Consider the following 26,626-nt stretch of genomic DNA (forward strand, 5'->3'; position numbering starts at 1 on the left):
TTTCAGTAATCTTTTTACTCATAACATCAACACACACTTTCACAACTGTCATTTGACAATTCATAATTTCCTTTACCTTTCCAATATAGGCGTGAAGAGCAGTGTCCGGTGTGACTGAGCCTTCCTTAAGCTTTGCTGCTAGTTCTACAAGTGACATAGACACAATGGCATCCATGTTGATTTTTCCATTCTGCAAGAGAATATCAATAATGTTAAATCTAAGTCTTGCATTAATAACACTTTCCTATCTTTACCTTTGTGTAGCTATTTTTCATACAGAAACAAGCCTCAGCAAAGCCAATAGGTCTGGAATGCATTATCAGTCATAAGTGAGACCTATTGGCTTTGCCACTTCTGAGGCCAAAATTATGTTTGCATACAGACATGAGAAGCGAAAGGTATTGGCACCAAAGATACTGACAGAGAGCTGTATGGCCAGGAAGTACCAGTAAGGAGGGGTGCTACAGCTGGGAGAGCTATGAGCTCAGTGCATGCTGGAAGCAGTGCCAGGAAGGAGCGGTGCTACAGCTGGGAGAGCCACGAGCTCAGTGCATGCTGGAAGCAGTGCGAGTAAGGAGAGGTGCTACAGCTGGGAGAGCATGAGCTCAGTGCATGCTGGAAGAAGTGCGAGGAAGAAGAAGGGCTGCAGCTGGGAGAGCTATGAGCTCAGTGCATGCTGGAAGCAGTGCCAGAAAGGAGAGGTGCTGCAGCTAAGAGAGCTATGAGCTCAGTTCATGCTGGAAGCAGTGCGAGGAAGGAGAGGTGCTGCAGCTGGGAGAGCCATGAGCTCAGTGCATGCTTGAAGAAGTGTGAGGAAGAAGAAGGGCTACAGCTGGGAGAGCTATGAGCTCAGTGCATGCTGGAAGAAGTGTGAGGAAGAAGAAGGGCTGCAGCTGGGAGAGCTATGAGCTCAGTGCATGCTGGAAGAAGTGCGAGGAAGAAGAAGGGCTGCAGCTGGGAGAGCTATGAGCTCAGTGCATGCTGGAAGCAGTGCCAGAAAGGAGAGGTGCTGCAGCTAAGAGAGCTATGAGCTCAGTTCATGCTGGAAGCAGTGCGAGGAAGGAGAGGTGCTGCAGCTGGGAGAGCCATGAGCTCAGTGCATGCTTGAAGAAGTGTGAGGAAGAAGAAGGGCTACAGCTGGGAGAGCTATGAGCTCAGTGCATGCTGGAAGAAGTGTGAGGAAGAAGAAGGGCTGCAGCTGGGAGAGCTATGAGCTCAGTGCATGCTTGAAGAAGTGTGAGGAAGAAGAAGGGCTACAGCTGGGAGAGCTATGAGCTCAGTGCATGTTGGAAGCAGTGCGAGGAAGGAGAGGTGCTGGAGCTGGGAGAGCTATGAGCTCAGTTTATGCTGGAAGCAGTGCCAGGAAGGAGAGGTGCAGGATGGGAGATCAGTGCATGCTACTGGAAGCAGTGTCAGGAAGGAGAGGTGCTGGAGCTGGGAGAACCATGAGCTCAGTGCATGCTAGAAGCAGTGCCAAGAAGGAGAGGTGTAACTCAGAGAGGTATGAGCTCAGTAGATGATGCTGGAGGCAGTGCGAGGAAGGAGAGTTGCTGCAGCTGGGAGCAGTGCAAGGAAGGAGAGGTACAGTTCGGTTAGGTATGAGCTCAGTGCATGCTTCTGGAAGTAGTGCCAGGAAGCAGAGGTGCTGCAGGTAGGAGAGCTCTGGGGTCAGTGCATGCTGGAAGCAGTGCCAGGAAGGAGAGGTGCAGGCTGGGAGAGCCATGGGTTCAGTGCATGCTGGAAGCAGTGCCAGGAAGGAGGTTTGCAGGCTGGGAGAGCTATGGGCTCAGTGCATGCTGGGAGCAGAGCGGGGAAGGAGAGGTGCAGCTGGGAGAGCTATGGGCTCAGGGCATGCTGCTGAAAGCAGTATGAGGGAGAAGAGGTGAAGCTGGGAGAACCATGAGCTCAGTGCATGCTAGAAGCAGTGCCAAGAAGGAGAGGTGTAACTCGGAGAAGTATGAGCTCAGTAGATGCTGCTGGAGGAAGTGCGAGGACAGAGAGTTGCTGCAGCTGGGAGAGCTATGAGCTCGGTGCATGCTGGGAGCAGTGCAAGGAAGGAGAGGTACAGTTGGGTTAGGTATGAGCTCAGTGCATGCTTCTGGAAGTAGTGCCAGGAAGGAGAGGTGCTGCAGCTGGGAGAGCTATGAGTTCAGTGCATAATGGAAGTAGTGCGAGAAAGGAGAGGTGCTGCAGCTGGGAGAGTTCTGAACTCAGTGCATGCTGGAAGCAGTGCCAGGAAGTAGAAATGCAGCTGAGAGAGGTTTGAACACAGTGCAGGCTGCTGGAAGCAGTGCCAGGAAGGAGCGGTGCTGCAGCTGGGAGAGCCATAAGCTCTGTGCATGCTGGAAGCAGTGCGAGGAAGGAGAGGCGCTGCAGCTGGGAGAGCCATGAGCTCAGTGCATGCTGGAAGCAGTGCGAGGAAGGAGAGGTGCTGGAGCTAGGAGAGCTATGAGCTCAGTGCATGCTGGAAGCAGTGCGAGGAAGGAGAGGTGCTGCAGCTGGGAGAGCTATGAGCTCAGTGCATGCTGGAAGCAGTGCGAGGAAGGAGAGGTGCTGCAGCTGGGAGAGCCATGAGCTCAGTGCATGCTGGAAGCAGTGCGAGGAAGGAGAGGTGCTGCAGCTGGGAGAGCTATGAGCTCAGTGCATGCTGGAAGCTGTGCGAGGAAGGAGAGGTGCTGCAGCTGGGAGAGCCATTAGCTCAGTGCATGCTGGAAGCAGTGCGAGGAAGGAGAGGTGCTGCTGGGAGAGCTATGGGCTCAGTGCATGCTGGAAGCAGTGCGAGGAAGGAGAGGTGCTGGAGCTGGGAGAGTTATGAGCTCAGTTTATGCTGGAAGCAGTGCGAGGAAGGAGAGGTGCTGGAGCTGGGAGAGTTATGAGCTCAGTGCATGCTGGAAGCAGTGCGAGGAAGGAGAGGTGCTGCAGCTAGGAGAGCTATGAGCTCAGTGCATGCTGGAAGCTGTGCGAGGAAGGAGAGGTGCTGCAGCTGGGAGAGCCATGAGCTCAGTGCATGCTGGAAGCAGTGCGAGGAAGGAGAGCTATGAGCTCAGTGCATACTGGAAGCAGTGCAAGGAAGGAGAGGTGCTGCAGCTGGAAAGTTATGAGCTCAGTGCATGCTGGAAGCAGTGCGAGGAAGGAGAGGGGCTGGAGCTGGGAGAGTTATGAGCTCAGTGCATGCTGGAAGCAGTGCGAGGAAGGAGAGGTGCTGGAGCTGGGAGAGTTCTGAGCTCAGTGCATGCTGCTGGAATCAGTACGAAGAAGGAGAGGTGCAGCTGGGAGAGCTATGGGCTCAGTGCATGCTGCTGGAAACAGTGCCACGAAAGAGAAGGCAGGCTGGGAAGGCTATAGGCACTGTGCATGCTGAAAGCAATGCCAGGAAGGAGAGGTGCAGGCTGGGATAGCTATAAACTCAGTACATACTGCTGGAAGCAGTGCGAGGAAGGAGAGGTGCTGCAGCTAGGCAAGTCTGGGATGGTGGAGGAGGAAGGGACAGGTACAGAATGAGGTGCAGATAGATACAGGTGTAGGATAGGTACAGCTTACAGAGGTGGCAGGGACAGGTGCAGGATGAGGTGCAGATACATACAGGCGTAGAATACGTGCAGCTTACAGAGGAGGCAGGGAGAGGTGCAGGATGAGCTGAAGAAATAGGTACAGAATGGGTACCACTGATATGGGAAACAAAGACAGGTACATAATGAGTGTAGAGAGAAACAGGTGCATAATGGGTACAGCTGGTCGAGAAGGCAGACAGAATGAGCTACCGATAGATACAGGTGCAGAATGGGTACAGCTGCCTGAGGAGGCAGGGGCAGGTACAGAATGAGGTGCCAAAAGGTAGAAGTGCAGAATGGGTAAAGCTGACAGAGGTTGTGGGGACAGAGAGATTTAGCGCATAATGGGTGCAGCTGACATAGGAGGCAATGACTGGTACAGAATGAGGTGCCATTAGATACAGGTGCATAATGGGTACAGCTGCTCGGGGAAGCAGGGACAGAATGAGGTGCCGATAGATACAGGTTCTTAATAGATACAGCTGACAAAGGAGGCGGGGACAGATAGATACAGGTGCAAGAATGGGTTTACAGCTGACAGGAGGCAGGGACAGGCATCGGATGATGTACAGACAGATACAGGTGCAGGACGGGTACAGGTGACAGAGGAGGCAGGGATCGACAGATATAGGTGCAGAATGAGTACAGCTTGCATAGGAGGGGGTAGGTAAAGTTAGAGGTAAGTGTGGGATGGGTGTAGGCTGACAGAGGTGTGGGTGGGAGAATTACATGCAGAGAAAAGTACAGGTATGGAAAGGTTCAGCCAGGGAAAGATATGGCTTGAGGGAGGTTTGGGGGAAAATGTGGTGAAATGGGCTATCTTTGCCTATTCAAAAATGAACTGCAATAAGTAAATAACAAAACAACTTTGTAGAAATAGTAGAATTAGTTGAGGGGGTGAGAAGCTGTCTCAAATAATAATGACAATCCTTGTCAGGGTGAACCACAATAGTCAATAAATAAACATGTGCTAAACCCTCTGGTAGTTTGGCACAAAAGCAGTCGGGCTTAACTTAGAGCCAATGTAGAGTATTTATGCAGCACTCAAGCAGTAATAAAGAAAAAACACAGCAAAATAGTATTACTAAATATAATAAATACAATTAGATGAAAACAACATAAATCCGATAAGCTGAACTAGGGATTAAAATTTCTAAACTTTAAATTAAAAAAAGTGCCAAAAAGCACAAAGAACTAGTCGTGGTTATCTGGTCCTGCTAGACCGAGTCAAAGACAAAAGGTAAGGCCAATTATTATGGAGTGCGGGTCGGAATGGGGATCAGATTCGTCCCAGTGGTAAGTTTACTTTCTGACTGAGGCACGTTTATGGAGAAAGAGTGGCCATCAATGAGTTGGCAGCGGGGAAAATGTCAAACTGAATCCGACACAAAGCTCAATGACAGCAGGTTGCGGAAGAGCAAGGTCCTGATGCAGTTGTTGATGAAGGTGGAAAAGCTCCAAGCAGGCAAAGTCCGAAGTCTGTTCTAAGGAAGGTCTCAATGTCAATGGGCAACAAACCAACAAGCTGATGCTGACTGGCGAGTTGACGACCACAGCTGCACTGTCAAAGGTGATCATGATCTCCGATGGTTCTCCAGGCAAACAGTTTGCAAAAGGTTTCCAAGTTGCAGTTTAGGGACAGGAAGAGCACACTCTAACACCAGTCAAGGGCCCAAGAACTGGAAAGCACTAGTCGGAGGTTAGGACACACTGCACCAGATGCCACCGGCAGGGTCTAAGGCGGGTCCATTTGGTACTGGTTAGCTGGGCAGTTGCAGTGCAAGGCCTATGGAAGTTTGTTGTGTCCCTATGGCTCAAACAGGAGGTCAGCCAACTGACCCTTGGAGACACTTCTGGGCTCCTGGATACAAGAGAAGCAGGTCATGTCTTCCTTCACGTTTCAGATAGCAGGGCAGTCCTTCATCTGATCTTCACAGAGCTTTCTGAGAAGGGTACTGGGGTTGCTTTTTTCAGGCCCAGTCCCAGTCTGTGGTTGTGCTTGGGGGGAAACTCGTTGCACTCCCTAACTAATGGGGTAAAGATTTCCCAGGGCGACCCTACTCCGTTTTTAGGTCGAGGACGTCCGGTCTGCCGAAAGGCAGAACCGGAAGTCGGAGATTTAATGACTTGGAGAAGAGGGGTTTGAAACCGCCCCTCTTCTCCCCTGTTCTCCATTGGCTGGCCTCTTGAATGCTGGCCAGCCATTGGAGAAGAGGTCAGTCATTCAGATTAGGCCACGTCCTTTTCGGATCGGGGGCGTGTTTTTTGCAAGAAGTCTCAAGGAGGAGACAACAGCAAAACACGCCCCAGAATCCGAAAACGACGCTGCCTTTCTCCGAGGCATTTCTGCTCTGCCTCGGAGAAAGGCGGTGGTGTGTTTGTTAGCAGGATGTCTCCTACCGCTACACCTCTCGCACTGCCCCCTCGTATGTAGATTCCCCCTTGTTTCAGAATGTCACCAAGATGTCGTTAGGACAGCTGGAAACTTACATTTCTTATATTCCTGAGACAAATAAATACGTCTCTTCCATGTATTTCCCCAATTCCTCATCCCGTTGTATTATCTCAAATACGACATCTGCGCATTAGATTCCGATGTTTACAGCGAAAGTGCGAATGGCACACATGTCTCGCATTTGCCAGAGTTTGAGGTATTGGCTGCTTGTTTAGAACTAAATTCAAGGTTACAAGCAACGACCATCCAGTCGCAGAACCTCTGCAGGTTTATGAGCCCCGCTACTGCTCCGCTGCAAGATCAGCTGGCGGTGCTTAAAGTGGAGGGGGGGGGAGGGGGCATCAGTGAATAAGGGACATGGCTGTTAACAAGCCGCCCAATGGACGTCTGTATGACGCGTAATGCTGCTTTTGCCCCACTTTATAAAGGAACTTTGTACCAGGGAGACAAGATGACCTGGTTTGACCAGAATCAAACTAATGAGGGAGGCAATGTGGGATGTCGACTAACCTTTGATGTTATCTCCTTTTACGACTACGTTATGTTTGCTAACTGGCTCCTTCACACACCGGTTTTAGATTCACTTTGAATTAACAAATGTAAGCCACGCGCTATAAGATTTACAGATCCCGTCCTAGCTACGGCTCAAATACCCGTTAGTAATAAGCGAAATTATTGAGTTAGGCAGAACTAAACAGGTCTAATAGTACAGCTAGAAATTAGGAGGTGGGAGAGACGAACTAACCGGGCGAGTCGAGTGAAGGGTCAGGCTGGGCTCTTCGAGCCCGCGAGCGTCCCGAGCCATGAAAATGTTCCCCATGTGCACACAACATGTAAAGTATGCAGGTCTCTTCAAAATGAAAAAAAATATATTTAAAAAGTATTAAACATGTAGAAGCTTTGATATTAATAGGTCACATTATAGCAATGCACTGAGAAGTACTTATTAAAAGTTAACTTAGAACCGTTCCTGCCCCCGCCACCCACCCTGGCGACAGTGTCATTAATGAAATATGTGGCAAGATAGTGGTCATGTGAACCCTATATGTGACCCAAATTCTTACTGATCAAACATAATTTCTGTGTATTAAATCAAACAATAGGGTTGTGTATAGCTGGTATTCTGACGTCGCGCATTTCAAGGTGCTTTCGCATGCGATAGTGTAGAAAAAGGCGGATTCGTAAAATCGAATATCTGCTAAAGATCACACAGTTCTGTTAATCGTGGCTTCCACGATTAACCACATTTTACTGGTGTTACTGTGTACAAATAATGCTCTTTTCACTTTTGGGCATGAGGGTAGAGCGAGTGTCTGCCAGAAGCCACAAAGGCTTAGCTCGTGGTTTCAAAAGGACCTCGAGCCGAGCCAAAGCCAGGGGCTTCAGGGTCGAGCATTCAGCGGCTCGCCCACTTCTACCTGGAACCAATAGCATGACACAACAAGCATTTACAATGCAACGGTCTCGGCATTGTTAAAGTTAGAGCTATTGGCATTGCTCATGACAATGCCGTTTCTTTAAATGTTTTAAAAACAAAAACATAAACAAAAATAATGTCATGAGCAATGCCAATAGCTCTAACTTTAACAATGCCGAGACCGTTGCATTGTAAATGCTTGTTTTGCACTTCCTGTGTGTTATACTGTGAGCTATCCCACAGTACCCCTCTTTCTCTAAAACCAACATGGCAGAAACCTTCTTTTGCTGGTCAGAGAGCCCTGTGCCCACTCTTAAGTGTGGTTGTGGAAATGGGCAAACCCTCCCTTGTGCTCACTCCAAACCAGTTCTGGGGCAGCACCTCTTGCCACTGGGTTTGAAGTCAAACTGAATAGTAAGACAATGGGAGGCAGGCCTATTTGTGAGCATCATCTGCACCTGACAGGGTAGATACCATTTGAAGCTGAGGAGAGGGCTTGGCACTGTCTTCCATTCCATCCTGCTCAAGGAGGTAAAACACCTCTTCACACCCAAGGCTTTTGTCCACTGTCTGGGAGCAATCCACATCTCACCACAGGGGAGCAATTTAACTGTTAGGTGACACTGGACAATGGCCGAAAGACCCTTATGGCTTAGGCTAGAGAAACGACAACTTAACAAAAGTATTATTTCTAAACTACTGATATAAAATCTGACATTACCATTAAGGTGAATTTGTATTTACTATTAAAATTAGTCTTTGAATCATGTTTGTAGCTGTTACCAAGTGCAAAGTAAGCATTATAAGTTGTTATACCGTAACTCATTGTTTTCCTATGGGAAAGCCAGCATTGATATAGTGAAAAATTACTTTGGGGGGTTTTCACTGCCAGGATATGTAAAACATTAAATATATATGATATACTCAACAAAAATGGTTCTCCTGCAGAAAGGGCACATTTCCAACAAACTTCTTCTTGGTAAAAAAGGTAAAATTAAATATTGGTGTTATAATTGGGTTCCACCCATTCAGTATCACCAGATGTTTTGCTTTTTGGAACACTTTACTCTGGTGAGTCTCACTACATGTGTCTCACCCAAGGTAATACCATGACAAATGGACTGCACTAGTTTACCACCAGTGTCCACCTTTTAAGAAGATAAGGCCACTACAATGCAGCTAAGGTATGGGGCATTTGGATGGTTATATGTGAACATGTGTGCCCATGCATGAGCCCACATGTAAGGGTTGTGCATGTGAGACAACTGACATGTGCACCCCCGTAAGTGCACACAGGTATCCTGGTACAGAGGGGTCTCTACAGGATTAAATATTGACCTGGGGCAGGCCTTATAATGTTAGTGTACCCTAAAGGGGGTAATGACTGTGATTTACAGTTTTGTCTGTAGTGACACATTATTATACTCATGGAGTAAAAACTGCCCTTAGAGTGCAATTTTGCCTCACTTTGGCCTACAGAAACCAATGACATATCAAAATGAGCTGTAACCTGTGCACGAAAATCATATCTGCAAGTTCCAAATATATATCTGTACCACTTATGGATCTTTCAGAATTGTTATATTTCTCTAACTCCTCACACAAAAGCAAACATTAACAGTGCTACACTCAGCTCTTTAGGAGGACTGGAGTGTAGCTGGAGGATCTGCATCAGACAACCAGCTGTCACATTGTACCAGGGACCCCTGATCACAGGAGGGAGCCCAGACCACTGGAGTCCACACAAGCGGGGACTCCCCTTTGAAGATTTGGTTACCAAAAAAGATTTGACCAGTGACTCCTGGATAGTCTGTAAATGGGGCCAGGACCTCATCCCCAACCCCCGAATGCCAGCAGGAAGGGGGAAATGCCGTCACCCCCCCAATTGAGGTAGACTGCCCTGTTCCCTATGCCCGTGTCTGAGGGGAGTGGGCGGCCACCATAGGAGTCAGCAGGGAAAGACAAACTGCCGGCTCCTGAGGCTGCGCACGTAGGTACAGGCAACATGGGAGCCAACGGGGCAGTGAGGCAGTGAGGGGTGCGCTCCCTCAGCTGCCCCCAAAAATGAGAGACCAAGGACCCCCACAAATGAAGGAAAAACTGCACGGCATGATGCCATGCGACAAAGAAAAGGCAGCAGCTCCCCACAGCGCAGCACGCGAGCTGCTCATAAGTTGATGGTTCCAGCTGGAGTGCCCCATAATGGCGTGTGCTTATTTTTCTACTCATGTTGGTCCCAGGATGGCAGGGGGACCACCAAAAAAATAAAGGAAGCATGGGAAGGGAGGCAGCAGCTCTCCTGTTAAGAGTTTCTACAAAGGAGTTGACCCTACATGTCCCGGGTCTTCGGATCCTGGATCTTTCAGGGATTTTCATTTAATTTTTCAAATGACTTCCACGGCTTCACATCTCCAGCTGGGAGTGCAGCACTCCCTAGTGGCTTATTCTATGGTTTATTTATTCTGGTCTAAAGATGTGGAAAGAAGGTATGCTGTGGAGATCATAAGATGGAATTCCTAGATGGGTTGGAATGCAATGATGCAATGACATCAATAGAATGGGGAGAACTGGGAGGCAGTGAAGCAGAAGGAAGGGCCTACTGGTCAGCTGGAGATGTTGATGATATGTACAAATAAAGCATTCGGAGTTAAAAGGTGTGCAAACCTCATCTTTACATTGGCGACAAGCAGAAACACAAGTGCAGGGGCCAGACAAGACATTGCCACCACTGGTTTAAACTCCATTTTTGAAAACTCTTAAAAACAATGTATGTGAAGGAATATGACCTATAACAACTGATTTTAATTGAGGCACATGAATGCTTTTAAATTGTCGATGCATAGTTATCTTGAAGCATTTTAATTTAAACATAAAATCTACATGACCATTATCGTACGAACAGCAGTGCCCAGCAGTGCGAAACAGGGGCACTTCTAAGGAAGAGGGATGAACCGTGAGCTCGAAGCACGAGGAAAGAGGCCAAACCCCGTGTCAAAAGCAGTGTCAGTGAGAGAATACCCCTCACTAAGAGTGTCACGTGGAAGTAGAGCTGCTCGTCTAGGTCTAGGAGTTGGCGAAAAGTCGAGAGTGCCATGCAAGTGCACCAAAAATAGTGCAAGTGCAGTACAAGAACACCCCTCGCTAGGAGTTTTGTATCAAGAAAGCCCATGTGTGCAGTGTGCACACCAAAAATAAAAAAGCCTGTTGCACCGCGCTGTAACACAACAGAATTAGCTATTGCGGTGGAACACTAGTACAGATACTGCAGGCATGCTACTTACCAGTTCCTTCCCAAATATTATTGTGGTTATTTTACAGTTTTACTTACCAGCATGAAGTGTAGACGCTCCTTGTGTCAGTAGGACAGGAAGAAAGTGTGGCAATACATGTGGAAATAAAAAGAGGGCCAAGTCTATAGAGTGCATAGAAAAGGAGATGACAGAACCGTTGTCTGCAGCAATAATAAAACAGCAAAACACACAAGTTGATGGACGGAATGTTGGCAAACATTCACCCCCAGTCACAGATCTGGGTTTAATCCATCGCTATTTTGCTCACCACGCCACCCCAGTTCAGACATGGCCAAATGCATAAATAATAAAACAGACAAAGAATAGAAGAAATAAAAACAAGAAGAGTTTTTATTATAATTTGTTCAGTAGTAAACTATTCATTACGTATATGCTATCTTTTGGAGGGGACAGCTATGGATCTTTGAGGCGACAACCTATTCTTCTTCGCCATCATCCTGGTGTAGAAGGTAGAAGAATTTATGAGGAATTAACAAACGTATCATTAGGCATGGGGGATAGTCAGCCCAAAAATGTTTTGAAATGTCAATGCAAATGTTGGACTCACAATTCATAAAGAAAACCAATTTACTTTTAGAGTGTCATAAATTATTTTCACAAGTCCAATAGATATACGAGGACATAGCATCATATGTAGCTGCATTGAGAGAACTAGCATCATTGTGTCATTTTGAACAATCAGCTGATCAAATTGTGAGGTGTACTAACAGTAAGAAGATGAAAGAGATACTATCAATAAAGGATCCTAATCTAGAAGAGTCCATTCAGATTGCCAAGGGAATGGAACATACAGCAATGTGGTTAAGAGAAATGGATAGTACCAGTGATAATCAAAAGGAAAGAACAATAAGTGAGATTGGGGCTGTTTATGATAGAAAAAATGAAGGAGTCAAAGATAATGATGTGAAGAGGAAAGTGGTAGTACCCAAGATTAAGACTGAGAGACATATGAGACACAAGAGCCCCAGTTGAAGTGAGGTGAAATGTTTTCATTGTGGTGCACCAGGCCATATTGCATCCAGCACAATGTGTGCAGCCAGAACAGTGATTTGTGGAAACTGTGGAAGGAGAAGGCACTTTGCAAAGGTGTGCTGGACAAAGGTCGAATCCTGAGATAATAAAAAGATTCAAGTAATTGACCAAGAAATCCATGATACTTGTGAAAGTATTCAGGAATTGATTTTAACAGTGCAGGAAGATTTAGAGAATGTGGAAAATGGGGAGAAATTAATCACTAGGGAAGTAGTGAAATTGCACGGAGTAAGGACACAGAGTAACAATAAATTGAAGAAATAACATTGAACGAGAAAGCAATGAAAGTGTTGGTGGATTTGGGAAGTTTATTTACTTTCATATCCAAAAAGTCTTATGAAAGTAATTGAAAATCTCTTGAAGAGGATGGTCAGATTTAAAGAGAGGGCTGTCTATGGACAGATATATATCACGGACTTTGGATCTGGTTTGTAGGGATGGCAGCATCAAAAGTATTTTCATACAATTATCAATCCCAATGCAAAGGAACTCTTAATTGTAGCAGAAAGAAAGGAAGTAAAGGAAATATTTGGGGAGGATCAACATCACTTAGTAGGACGATATCCTTGTGTGTTTTCAGATGATCTGGGCTTCTTAAAAGGTTTTTCTCATAGAATAATAGTGAAGAAGCATGCTAAACCAGTGGTTCATAAAGTGAGGTACATTGCTACCATAATGAGGGGACCTTTCCAACTAGAGCTAGAGAAACTCTTGCGACAACAGATTATTGAGCCTATAGAGGCCTCTGAATGGTTGTCTCCAATTGTGGTCACACCCAAAGGAAGGGGGACAGATCTGGTTGTGCATAAGCCTGCGTGATTTAAATATAAATATCAGGGTGGACAGACAGCCACTTCCCAACATATCTGAGATGCTGACTACAAAGGGAAAGGGAGTCGTGTTCAGTATTCTGGACATGTTGGCTGTGTATGTTTTCCATAGAATAATGAAGAACACTTTAGGAGACATGGGGCAAATATTGTGCTTCCAGGATTATATAGATATTGTAGGTAGATGTGCAAGTGAGCATGACCAGTTTTTTGAAGAATTAATGAAGTGGTTGGAATAACATGGTTTGATGATAAAAAAAGCAATAAGCTAAATCAGAAAAAAGAAGGTAACATACCTAGGGCATGATATCAGTATGGAAGGAATTAAACCAAAAAAGAGTATAATGACAGCAATTGAGAAAGCACCAAAGCCAACCGGGAAGGATGAACTAAAGTTGTTTCTTGGATTTGGAATATTGCTCCAAGTTTGTGAAGAAATTTGAAGATGAGTCCACCCTATGAAAAAAATTATGAAAAAAGGAACACATTTGAGTGGAGAGAGGAATGTGAGTGCATCTGATGCAGCATTGTACAAGCCCCCTTTGCTTGGACATTTTGATTTTTTAGGAATAACATACATAACAATGGATGCGAGCAATGTAGGAAATGGTGTGATCTTGTCAAAGGGTAAAGATAGCACAGAGTATGTTTTGGGTTTTGTGTCTAGAAAGTTGCAAGGAACAGAAACCACATAATCTGTTACTGAAAGAGAAGCTATAGCTTGGTGTTGGGAGATTAATCATTTTATATTTTATGTGTGGGGTTTACCTTTTAGAATAAGAATGGACCACAAACCTTTAACGTATATTTTCAAGGGAGGGAGGAAGAGGTTTGGAAGGGAATGTTGCACTTCGTATATCAAGGTAGTTATTGTCAGCAATGGATTTCAATTTTGAGGTGAAATTTGTGAAGGCCAGCAAATATGTGGTGGCAGAATATTTGCCAAGGATGCCAGTGAGTAATGAAGTGTTTGGTAGTGAGGAGTGTGGAACAGATGGGCAAAAGACAATAAATGTGGAGGAATGGAATGTTGCAAAGGAAATGATTCTGTGATGAAAGAGGTGTAACTCTGTAGTATAAGGTTGGGATGAGAAAAAATAGTTTGATAAAGAATTGACTGAGTATTTCAGTTAAAGAAGAATTGAGTATAATTAGTGGAAGACTAGTGAGAAGGAATCAATTAAATCCTCCTGAGGGAGTTCGTGCACACATTGTTAACATTGCACATGAGGAGCATTTAGGAGGCAGAATGACAAAAAGGAAGGTGAGAATGTCATTCTGGTGGCATGGAATGGACAGTGATGTGGAAGATAGAGTGAGGAATTATATGGCTTGTGCCAGTAGCGATAAAACCAAGGTATGGAGACAACCTCCGTTAGAATGCATGACTTTTGCAGAAAAAACATGGGAAAAGTTGGCTATTAATTTTCTGGGACCTGTGGCAAGGTTGGGTTTGAGGAGTAGATATATCATGGTATTGCTAGATTACCATACTAAATGGTGTGTAGTAAAACTAATGGAGCAAGTGAACACGTCTGGCACAATTGAATTTCTAGAAGAGATTTCATGGAAGAAGGAATACCTAAAACTATTGTGTCGGACAATGGAGTGCAATTCATTTCCAAAGAAATGACCGATTAATTAGGATGGGAATTGTTCATGAAAGGGTAGCTCTTTTCAGACCAGATTGGTGGGAAGGGTAAATCGGTTGATAATAGAGAATATTCAGTTGTCTTTGGCTAATAATCTTCAGTGGAGAAGGGAGTTATTATTATTATTATTATTAGCATTTGTATAGCGCGAACAGGTACCTCCGACGGAGGTGTCCCGGCGCTAGCATCCATCCAGTGAGGGGGGGAGGGCCAAGAGGGAGGCCTATAATGTTAGACGGTACAAGGGAGGCCAAACAGCCACGTTTTCAGGGCCTTCCTAAAAGGTAATTCTGCCCTTATCTGACGCAGGGAATTGGGCATCATATTCCACAGTGTAGCCGTTCTTACAGAGAAGGCGCGCCCTCGAAAACCTCGCTTTCCTTAAGCGTGGAATAGCTAGGAGGTTCATGTTGCTGGATCTAAGAGTTCTGGCATTCTGGTATTTTTGGAGCCTACGTCTCAGATAGAGTTGGCCAACCTCTCTAAGAGCTTTGTGGGCTAGGACCAGAACCTTGAACATCACTCTCTTCTTCACCGGAAGCCAATGTAGGCTTTGCAAATGGGGGGTGATGTGATATCGTAAGGGAACATTTCTAATTAGTCTGGCTGCAGCATTTTGGATCCTTTGAAGTCTCCTCATAAGATAGTCAGGGAGACCAATGAAGAGGCTGTTAGCATAATCCAGCTGAGAGGTGATGAGAGCATAGACCACCGTCTTCCTGCATTCCATAGGAAGGAAGTGGAGACATCTGCGCAGTGCCTTCAGTTTCCAGAAGCACTGCGAGGATATGTGCGATATTTGGGCCTTGCCTGCTAGTTGGGTGTCAAATCTAAAACCCAGATTCCTGGCTAAATTGACCGGAATTGGTGGAGGATTTAGTTCTACTGGCCACCAGAGCTCAGATTGAGGGGGGAGAGGCTGATTAAAAAATAGTATCTCGGTCTTATCAGTGGTAAGTTTCAGGCAGTTAGCCGTCATCCAAGATGAAATATTCAGAAGACACTGCCTGAAATTAGTGAAGGCATTCTTACTCTGCTCTTTGAAGGAAAAGATAAGTTGAGTGTCGTCAGCATACGAAACAACACGAACACCCAAGCCTTCCACAATAGATGCCAGAGGGGCCAAATACACATTAAACAGTGATGGGCTCAGAGCGGATCCCTGTGGGACCCATTGTAGCAGTGCCCTAGAGCTGGAGACATGGGGATGGAGGAAGACTTGTTGAGATCTGTCTTCCAGAAACGACTGGAACCAACGAAACACGGTCCCTGTAACTCCTAGTGAGTGGAGCCTATTCACTATTCATTTATTGGCAGGCTGGCGCGAGCGTGCACTACTGCATCCTCCTGAGGCTTGAGCCGGGAGTGACGCGATTTTCGGCCGGATATATTTGCTAATTTGCACAGTTCTCTTTTTAGCTTTTTACCTGATTACCAGTTAAGAAGAATGATACAGGCGCATCGACAACTCTTCATGTTGTGAAGGGGTTGTTGCCTTTTGTATCCTGGTAAGGAAGGTAACCGGGCAGGAAGAAATGTCTTATATGGTTGAGTGGAAGAATTGACATGAGGATTGATTGTGAAGAAGTAAGGAAACAAGTAGCGAAATCACAAGGAAAAATTATACAGCATTACAACAGGAGAAGAGTTGTGAAGGAGTGTCATGTAAAAAAAGGAAGATTGGGTTGTAGGGGGTTTCGTACGCAAAGGAGATAGTAAGTATTCTAATCTGTACAAAGTTAAGGAAATCAAACTGAGTGTTGTAATTTTGGAAGATGGAACAACATGGAGTATGGGAAATGTATGTAAGGTTAGAAGATGATGGAAGTGAACACATGGATAAGAAGAGGGATGATCATCCATCTGGAGTATACATTGTTTAAAGTAATTGAATTATTGTGCTATTTAAGGGTGCTTAGTACGGTCTTTTAGATATTACTGTTGTAGTGTATATTTTTAGATAATGCATGCTTGTATGTTACGTAACAATGTGTTAAAATATTATAAGGAGGGAGATGTGTGGTGATTATAAGATGCAATTCCTAAATGGGTTGGAATGTAATCATGCCAATGACATAAGGATAGAATGGGGAGAGCTGGGAGGTGGTGAAGGAGAATTAAGGACCTACAGATATTGATGATATGTACAAATAAAGCATTCAGAGTTAAAAGGTATGCAGACCTCATCTTTACAGGTGCCCTCTTGTGGCTGTTTTTATGACAGAATTTTCTTGGCTGGACTGTATACAAAAAGCACACATGCATATGTTGTTCATTTTTAATGCTTTATTTATATAATAATGTTGACAGTAATTACTGATCAAAGTGAATACACTTTGTTAACATTAGTAAGCGCATTTACCCATGAATATAGATGATTGCATTTAAGTACAGCATGATGTCATTAACATGTGGTTTGCTACTCTTGAACCTTTTATCAAACCAGTAGACGTACCTTATATGTTTGTGTGACCCGTTTAAGTGATTATGCGGTGTCATCTATGGTGTTTTCCATCTGGCAATGTATATATTTGTGAATTACAGCATAGTATTCAGTAGTGTGTATGTGATAAATGTACTTTCCCTTTTTTTTTTGCTGTTTTTAAAGAAAAGGCACTGACTGGACAATAATGTATTGAGTGCTATTATTGCATGCCAGCGAATGGTTATTGCTAGCCCACACCACCTCCCCTGAGTAGGCCTTGGACTGATTTGCTTAGCTACCCTGAGAGAGTCAAGTACTACAATGGGATGCTTGGTTCCCAGTAAGGGGAAATTGTGGACCTATTACTGGTGCAGGCCACACAGCTTCCGACAGGTAGTTACAACATTATGGTTTCAAAGAATGCAAAGAGCAAAAAGTATGCTTGCATGTTTGGTTGCTGAATATTTGGCTTTAGATTTTTTTGTTCAAGAAATGTCCAGCAATGGAAAAGTGGTGCCCCAGTGACATGGAGCCACCTCGTCAGTCTATTTAATCTGGCATCCCAACATACCTTTGGTGGATTACACAACAACCACACTACCAGCATCTCCAGTTGTAAAGAGTTTAAAAAAGCAATATATACAGAATGTTTTTATAACTATATTTGTGTGCACATACACATTCTAAAACGTCTGTTTCACTGCTAGAGCAAAACAAATTTATAGCCAAATATTCCGAAATTAGTAGCAATTGTAGAAGTAATGAGGGTGGGCATGCAGGTGTAACCCAGTTTTAATTCCAAAGACCTTTGATGAAGTGGTCCACAGCACTGAGGACATATTTAAAGGGTGTTGGATGGGTCTTTTCCTGACAAAATTAAACTTAATAAGAAGCTTTCAGTAGAACCCTGTTAAGGAGTGTAAAGATATTGTGCCTAGCATAGGGAATATAGCATTGTTTTACATTGCAACCAAGTTGTGTGACGCCTTTAATCAGTCCTGGCATTTTAGCTAGCTGCACATTGCATTCTGAGACTTGTAGTTTTACATTTAACATTTTTATATAAGCTCAATAATCACAGACAGTAACATTGGTTAAAATGGAAGTATTGGTTGGAAGGCTCAAATGTGGCACAGGTCCTATAGCAGCTACACCTCCATATTCATTTCCACGTCCAAAGATAATTTCTATTAAATGTTGTTGGGATGGAAAGCATGGCGACGGATGTGTACACCTGCCCTGAGTACTCCAGCTGTATGGTAATCTGGATCCCTGATAATGATTTTTTGTCGTGAGTGAACACTGATCATTATGAGTGTGCTATGACCTATGTCGGTCTCATGGTAATGTGGTCTGGTTAAACCAGGCGGGGTGCACCTAATGCTACCCTTGTGAAGGTAGTGGCCTACATACCTGGAGTTAAGAGATGCAAGCACAGTGATGGCAGCATACCTGTTTTGTGTTCAGCAGTAATCACTTGTGTGTACAGGCCTTTTTATCTGTGCCATTGGGGAAGGGCCTACTGGCACATTCATGGAACGTTCTGGCTTTGTCCTTAACTCTCCCTTGGATTACATTGATGTTGTAATGCGCCAGATAGCTTATGATACCTGTGTGCATGATTGCTGGGATGCATGTGTGTGTGTCTGTCTGTGGTAACATGGAGGCCTGTGGGTTCCATTTTGGAAGTTTTTGAGCCTGAAGAGGCTTGAGGAGGTGAGGACTGGAGATGTTGGTTGCAGACAATGTTCTTTTATAAAACATTTTATTACATTTTCCCATATTTCAAACAAGAAGCTTTACAAACAAGCAGCTTGATCTCATATTATGTTGGTATGTTTCTTTCTGAACGGTATAAAGGCAGCCTGTCTAGGGTCTAAGACTGTCTGTCACAGGACTCAAGGAGGATACACCTTTATTGACACTAGTCCTTCCAAATCATGTAGTGTTTGTGTGGGCAGCTCTGGTCCACATATATAGGCCTCTCTAAGTTCATGCAATGATCTAACCCCCTTTTTTACTGCTCTTCTGATGAAGGTTCTAGGTCTTTACTCTTTTTATAAATTAGTGATATGCTTCTTAGCCATCACAAGGCCCAGCTATAGTAAGGTTGTTTGTATCTATTCCTATCCTTTCCAACTTTAAAATGTAGTAAAGTTAAACTGGGGCTGATAGGAAGCTTCCAACCTAGTTCCTCAACCAGGCAAGTGAGCACTCCTTTCCAGAAGGGAGTTAGCCGCTCACATTTCTAGTCAGAGTATATAAGATTGCCCCGCTGGGATAAGCATCTCAAGAAAGAAGGTGAAGTTATCACTCCCAGTTTCTAAGCCGGTAGCATGTAAAATAGGCCCGGTTTAAGTACTTTAACTATATGGATTGAAATTGGGATGCTGTTGCGGCCTCCTGGGCGGATGTTCATGCCTCCCTCCAGTTGTCTTCTATTAGGAAGCCCAAGTCCTGTTCCCACACCTCCGGCAGTTGGTCAAAAGTATGAGAGGAGTTGACTACAAGAGACCAATAAATATAAAATATTTCGTGTTCCATCTGATTATCTAACAAGACTTTAGCTTCTGTTGGTCGATGGTGTGGGAGTTTGTAAAAGGCAGCAGTGTAGGCGGTGAGTGCATGTTGAAATTTCTAAAACCAATAAAACTGGATGTGATGGAGAGCATACTAGTCCTGCATATCTGAAATGCATTCATGGTTACCCCAAACATGACTTCCACTAAGCTTTAGATATCAATGGTATCCCACTATTTGAAACCCTGCAGCTGCGATATGTGCCATCATCAGTTGCCACAATCACTCCAGGGCCCTGTTCATTTCATACAGGATGCGAACACCACTTTCATTGCCAGAGGGTGATCCAAGGAAATCAAACTACCATATAATAGATCACCCATCTCTCAAATGCCGGATCCTCAAGTTTGTAGAACCACCATTCAATAAGAATGGCTAGATGTGATGCCCTATAGTATGATGTGATAGCATGGGCTGCCTTACCCCGTCAAAGGAGATTTGAAACATTTTGATACTGCAATTCTGGAGTTCTGGGAGTAATAGTAGATTAGATTCCACAAGAAGCTCCTCAGTGCTGCATTAATTCTAGTAAAGAAAAAGTGGAGGATGGCGTGTGGGAACTTCTGTACTTGGGCAATACCACCATCGAAAAATATTGCAGAGCGCCCCAGGAAAGACATGAGGAATGCAGACCAGAACGCTGGTCATTCAGTCAACCTGATGTTGAATATTCATTGTTCATGCCTGCTGGACGTCCTCTGTCACATAAACCCCAATGAATCTAAAACCCTCCCTGGAGGTCACCACCCTAGTCTATAGATTGCAGGGAAGACCCATCTGGGTGTCCTTATAACTTGACTGAGTTAATGATGTGCCGTAAGAAGTTCACAAAAATCTTCCCGATCTGAAGAACCTGTGTTCCAGACCTATGTGGTACATCCAGGAATATGAAGACATCTTCTGCATACAATACTACTGTGTTAGCCAATCTCAAGGTCCATTCAAGTCCCCTAACCTGGGTGGTAACTCTCAGCCACCCTTCCTGAAGGCTCAGTCCCCACCACAAAGAGCAAGGGCAATAAATGGCAGCCCTGACGGGGTTCTTTGTTGCACTCAGAGGATTCAGAGACAGAATATCCTTTTCTGACCCATGTCATCATCACTGTATTCAGTAGACTTACAGAGCTGGCAAATATATGCTGAGATTCATTTTGGTTAGCAGGGAAAATGAGTAATCTCACCCCATAGATTCAAAGACCTTGCAAAAGGTGGCCATAAGCAGCACCTGAGCACCACTCACCCTGCCAGCCAGAGCAGGGGTATTGTGAACATGCCTGATATTATGCCTTGTGGCCTGATTAAACATAAAGCCATTTGGTCCACATGAACAAAAGAGCTGATTACCTTAAGTAAACCAATGGGGACAGATTTATCAAAATGTCAAGCAATCCAACACAGCAAGACAACTTGCAGCGCTACGCTGCGCTGCATGACAGAGAGAGAGCAGAGATATGACATATGTACTAAGATGTGATGCATTCCTCTTCTTTCCCTGCACTGGCTCCCTGAGTGCTGCTGGGCATCAAAGTTGACACCCTTGCACTATGATACAAGTGTGCCTGTGCTACAGGCAGGTGCATATGTAGAAAGAGGAAATAACAAGGAAACATGAAGATATTTCTCCTCCTTACCCCTCTGTTGGGAAAGCATACCATTTTGATGCAATCCCAGGTTTACTTTGCATGGCTTAGTAAAGCTCGCTTAAGCCTTTCCGTTGCCTTGTATTGCCTTATGTGACGCATGGGCGATGCAAGGGCTTAGTAAATCAGGCCCTTTGTCTTCAACTTCTACCTTAAGGAAGGAGATTGGATTATAAGGGGAAAAACATTTTGACGATGGTCATATTTGAGTATAACCACTATTTGAGCCATGAGAATATCAGGAGGGAGCAACTTGCTCTAGTGCACGTGAGAATACCCCGCTAAACAGATCTTCAAGTTGTGACATGAAGTCCTTAAATTCCACTGGGAATCCATTGGGGCCCAATGTCTTTCCTGAATTTAGTTGGTCAAAGGCCTTTCCAAGTTCCTTGATGCTAAGATTCATTCTACAAGCAGTTCCCTTTCTATGGTGATCAGTTTTCTGGTGGGGACGTCCTTCTTCAATTCAGCCAACTTGGTTATCTTGGCTACTTTGGCTTGGGAGTATAAGTTAGCATAATATGTTGCAAATCTATGAGCCATGTTCAGTTCACCTCTCACTTTACTTCCATCTTCATATTTTATGTAGGGATTGGGGTCAAGTCTAGCAGTGTTTGTGCATAGCCAATGAAGAGTCATGCTGGCTTTGTCATCCTGTTAAAATGCAGTGGCGGCTCGCATAGGGTGTGCTGCGGGGCGGTGAGGCGGGGCGGGAGAGGGGCAGGATGGGGGATAGCAAACACTGACATACTACGGAACGGAGGAACGTAATAATTACTTTTCTCCGTTCCGTAGTATATCCGTGTTTGCTACCCCCTCCCTGCCCCTCCCCGGCCCGCCCTACCACCCCGCAGCACGCCCTATGCGAGCCGCCACTGTTAAAATGTTCAGGTCTGAGTAACAAGCCATGCAGTTCTTTTAACAATGTCTGCTAAAGAATTACCTGGTTGTACAATGAGTCTCTAAGGATAGATGGCAAGGGTGACCTCAAGTAGTGCATCTTGAGTTCTAAGATTCATTCCTCAAGTTCACCAACCTCCTGCTGTTTTCTTCATTTTCTGCCAATCTGATAGGAGATAATGTCTCCCCTTTAGGAGGCCTCCCAGAGTATTACTGGCAAGTCAACGGACCTTTTGTTTCTCTATAGATAATTACTGGTGGCCTAAATAATATTTTCCCTACAGTCAGTGGCCATGTGTTGAGAAGCCAACCTGTTCTATTCTGTCTCGATCGCAGCCATAGCCTGAGCTCTACTGTTGAATATTCCAGTCTGGAAAATGTTCTGTGTGTCCCAGAGTAAAATGTGAAGCACCACTCCTCAGTGTGGAATGTTCTCCAGATATTGGATACCCCCATGGCCTCGAGTAACTTGTCCAAAGGAGGTTGGTCCCTAGTGCCTTCTTCCAACCCACTTGATCTGTCAATAGACCAGTTGGACACTACATTGAGGTCTTCTCATAGAACTGTCACGTGGTTTTAGGCCACTCCCTATTTACAGTGCTAAGTTAGCTCAATCATGTTAGCTGTTGGAAAAACATCTTGTTGCGTTTGCTGCCTTTGCACCCGACACTGTTGTTACATGTTATTCATTTGAGAAATGCAGACTCGTCTCAAGTGAATGTTATTTATACATCCTTAACAGTTGCTAGTGCCCTTGGTCTGTACATCGAGTAAAGAACTGTTCTAGGACACTAGACGGTGCCGGCTGATTATGTTCAGGGTGATCGTACCACTGTTTAGTCACAACATGCACGCAGCCGCAAATACCAGAATGTCGTGGGCTTTAATATCACAGCGCAGCATATTGTTAAGGCATTCGATAGAAGAGCTGTTGCAGAGAACACTGAGCTGATCCTGTGATGTGATACACCTGAGCTGATCTATACGGTATGGGGTCCCCTATGCAAGCCTATGAGACCTTCTAATAGTCTAATAATATATTATTAGTTGCTAGAGAAAGGAGGGTGGTTGTTTTCCACTGTCATTAGTAATATGATCGCTCCTTTCATTTTCTATGGTATTGTAACAATGCTAATGGTAATGATCTTAACCATTTGTCTGCTTATGTTAGCCAAAGTACTGTATAACAGGACTCGAGGTTTATGAATAAATTCTTTAAACTTTACTGTGTCTTAGTTATTCTGTTGTGGACTGATATATATGTGCAAACGGGTATTTCGGGTTCCCACCATTCCTGAGAATAACTAAGTCGCATGTTCTGGGTTGTCTATACATTGGGACCGCCAAGCTAAATCTCGGATAACGAATGTGACACTAAGCTAGTCGGATAAGGGGTTCTTAGTTCTGAGGGGAGTTTCTGGTACACCACAATTCTCTAAGGTTCTGGTTTCCTGCGCATAGTTCTGTGCATACGCAGAATCCCTACAACAGAACCCTGGGCACAGGTGGAAACTGCATCAGTAATTTACTTACAACACTGAGGGGCATATTCTCAAGAACGTGTGACAACCATCGCAAATTTAGCTTATCGCAACTCTGCTTATCGCAGTCCTTCGTGAGAAAATAACACCGTCTTAACGTCCAATTCCGAACCCGGCGGCACCATGCGATAGCAGCAGATTAACGCGCCAAATGACAGCTTAAAACCAACGCGACAAACAAAAAATGTGAAACATGAACGCCCAAAAAGTTGCAATGCCACAAAGCGCGAAACCAAAATAAGCGAAAACCAGCGACAGGCCTGCAATTCCCACGCGTCATGTGGGAAATTGCACTATAAAAGCAACAAAAAAAACACCAAAACCCATTCAAACTGCGTAGCACCATGGATGCACCCGCACCGAGTGCAGAGGACAAGCCAAACTCCAAAAGCCCCACGGAGGACCAACCAGGAACCCCGTGTCAGGGGAAAGGCAAGGAGAAGAGGAAGAGGAAGATGGGGTTCAGTGCTCAGGAAGACCGGATCATCATCACGGAGGTGATAGAACACCATCGACAACAGTTCATCACCTCCTCTGTGGCACTTGCAACCCAAACGGAAATATGGCAGTCCATCGTCACTTTTAAATGCAGTCGGAGTGTCTAGGAGGTCAATGGAGGAGGTCAAGAGGCGCTGGCATGAACTGCACAGCCAACCCAAGGAGAAACTCACCCCCAACAAGAAGGCAGCAAGGGCCTCCTGCGCCACAGGAGGAGCTGAATGAGCTGGAGCAAATGGTAGCCACAGTCATCAGTGTGGAGACGGTGGCAGGAGTGGGGGGGCGTGGATACAGCTCAAAATGGCCTGACCCAACAGCAACAGGCTGAGTAACCACCAGTGACTGGAGGACGGAGGAGATGGTCACAATGGCACACATGCACACCCAAAATGATTGTAGAACATGTCCCTGACACCCTTGGCACACTGCAGCACATTTAGGAACACCAAGTAGGCACACCTCCACTATGTGCAAATATGGGCCCCCTCCAAATCACCAACAACACAAACCAGCCATGCACATGTGATGAATACAGAAAAGCAGTGGCTGTGTGAGCCACACTGACTATGCAAGTGACACTGCATGCCCGATAGCATGGCATCAGCCAAAATACATGACATGGTGCACAAATCTACATGGAGGTGGCCCAGTGTGGATCACATCCGTAAAGGAGCAGGTCACACTCTGACATATCCACGTGTACCACCACAACCCATGCCGTCCAATACACGCAGCCGACAAACAATACACAAGGGCACAAACTCTGTCCAAGAGCACATATGAACCAAGTCGCAAACATTTCAGCCCCCGAAAAGCACACAATTCAAAGGCACACCGCCTCAAAGGGATAAGGATACACGAAATCAGAGCTGCAGGGGCAACTCCCCCACAATGCAGAACACACACATAGCAATCACAGAACATCAGCAATGATGGTAATGTGGTTTAAAGTGCAACACCTACACCACAGGACAGAGGACACAACAGGTTCATCTTGTGCATAGTAATTGGCCACTCACATCTGGCATTGACTGACACTGTGTGATGGTAATGTACGGGTACTACCACACATCCATCACGTAGTCGAAAATCCCACAGTCTGCCATCAAATAGCCAGCTCCACCAAAACACACACAATGTGCATTGTCATGCAGTCTGCATGTAAACATCTTTAAAGCGTCAACATACAATGGAAACTCTATTAACCTGCATCTCCCCTTAACATTGCAGAGGGCCAATCAACACTTACTGCAGAGCAGACCACAAACCCCATCAGTGATGATGAAGAGGAATATTTGCACATATGTCAAGATACCCTCCAACGGATAATGGACAGCCTCTGCAGCCCTCCCCGAGGAGCAGGGCAGGCCAGCTGCCTCAAGGTGACCCCCACCACCTGCACATACCACACAGCAGGAAACACACACCACCACGGCTGTCTCCCAGGACCCCCACGAACAATACATGGAATTTCAATGCCATGTGTTGGGTTGCCAGGTGGAGTTGGCAGATCAGCTGCGGATGGGGTTCGAGCTCGTGGCAGCCAAACTCGAGGCCATACGTGGGTGTCGGAGTCCCATCAGGGCCCACGTACAGTCCCTTACGGACACCCCCTGTCCGCACCATGCTCACAGACAATCCTTGGCTGACCTTGCTGGGGCCATTACTCAGATACAAGAGCTGTCCAGTCAGATAGGCACCAGCGATGACAACACAGAGTTGGCACAGATGCGGAGGACAATGGAGACCATGGAGCAGATGCAGGCTGGAAGTAGGGGTGCCACGGCTGAACACCAGTGAATTGTAGCTGGGTTCTTCCATGCCCTGCAGTTTATCATCTTGCCATTGCTGCCACTGAGCCAGTCCCAGATAACTGCAGCGGGAACTTCGACACACACATCTCTGACCCCTGATGTGTCAGTGGCACACAGTGATGCAGCCCCATCTCCTTCGCACCCTGATGTGTCAGTGGCACCCAGTGTTGCAGCCATTACACCACCTGACACACCGGACACAGAAGAAGTATCAGATGAGTAAGATGTGGATAGTAATTACTGTGTGAGGAAGGAGGTAGTAGCATCCATCACCACCAGGTGGCCTGTTCGTGCTTGGTTCAGCCCTATGCATTATGCCCTGGGACACCACCTCCCACTGTCCCCCGGAATACTCTGTGACATCCAAACAGACCCCGACATGGACTGCCACATCTTCACTGCTGGACAATTACACAGCAATCCTGCTGCTGACTGCACTCTCCCTCTTCCCAATCACTTTTCAATCCCCAAAGGACTCTGTTTGGCCCACCACCGGCCTTCCATGTTATGTAGGGTTGGATGGCCATGTACAGCTCCAGCTCCAGCTCCAGCTCCATCTCCATCATTCACCAGAATTTGAATAAAACATTTGAAATCACACAGATGTGTCATGAATGTGTTCACTCATGTATGAAAGTATGGCTGGATGTAGGGACAATGATTGCACAAGAAGGTACACCCTGGTGAATTACATCAATGCGCATGTTTATCCTAGAGACACATGGCCAATTGGATTACTGTGAAGGTGAGTACTAGCTGTGTCCCCATTGCACATTAACAGCAATCTCACAACCCCCAGACGTAGGCACACGTCCATGTATTGAATAGGGCTGTGTGTATGAATGACCAAATCGGTAGCAGACCAGGAGTGGTGTCCTACATCACATGTGACGCATACCTACTCACACACATCTGTGTGGACACATTCTGCTCTGATTTATGACATTGCTCCACATGGTCAGAGGTTGGACACCATACTC

General features: G+C 45.5%; 1 protein-coding gene across 2 annotated transcripts in view; it reads right to left on the reverse strand.

The window, feature by feature from the left end:
• The window catches only part of LOC146835074 (vitamin D3 hydroxylase-associated protein-like), a 305,684-nt gene that overhangs the window by 223,174 nt on the left and 55,884 nt on the right, over positions 1–26,626 (reverse strand). For both annotated transcript variants that reach the window (XM_085602740.1, XM_085602739.1), the window contains exon 2: positions 77–190. In XM_085602740.1, coding sequence (XP_085458866.1) covers positions 77–190 — 114 coding nt within the window. The remainder of the gene's footprint in view (positions 1–76; positions 191–26,626) is intronic.

The sequence above is a fragment of the Triturus cristatus genome, chromosome 4_2 (assembly GCF_964204655.1).
Source record: "Triturus cristatus chromosome 4_2, aTriCri1.1, whole genome shotgun sequence".
Classification (NCBI taxonomy): Eukaryota; Metazoa; Chordata; class Amphibia; order Caudata; family Salamandridae; genus Triturus; species Triturus cristatus.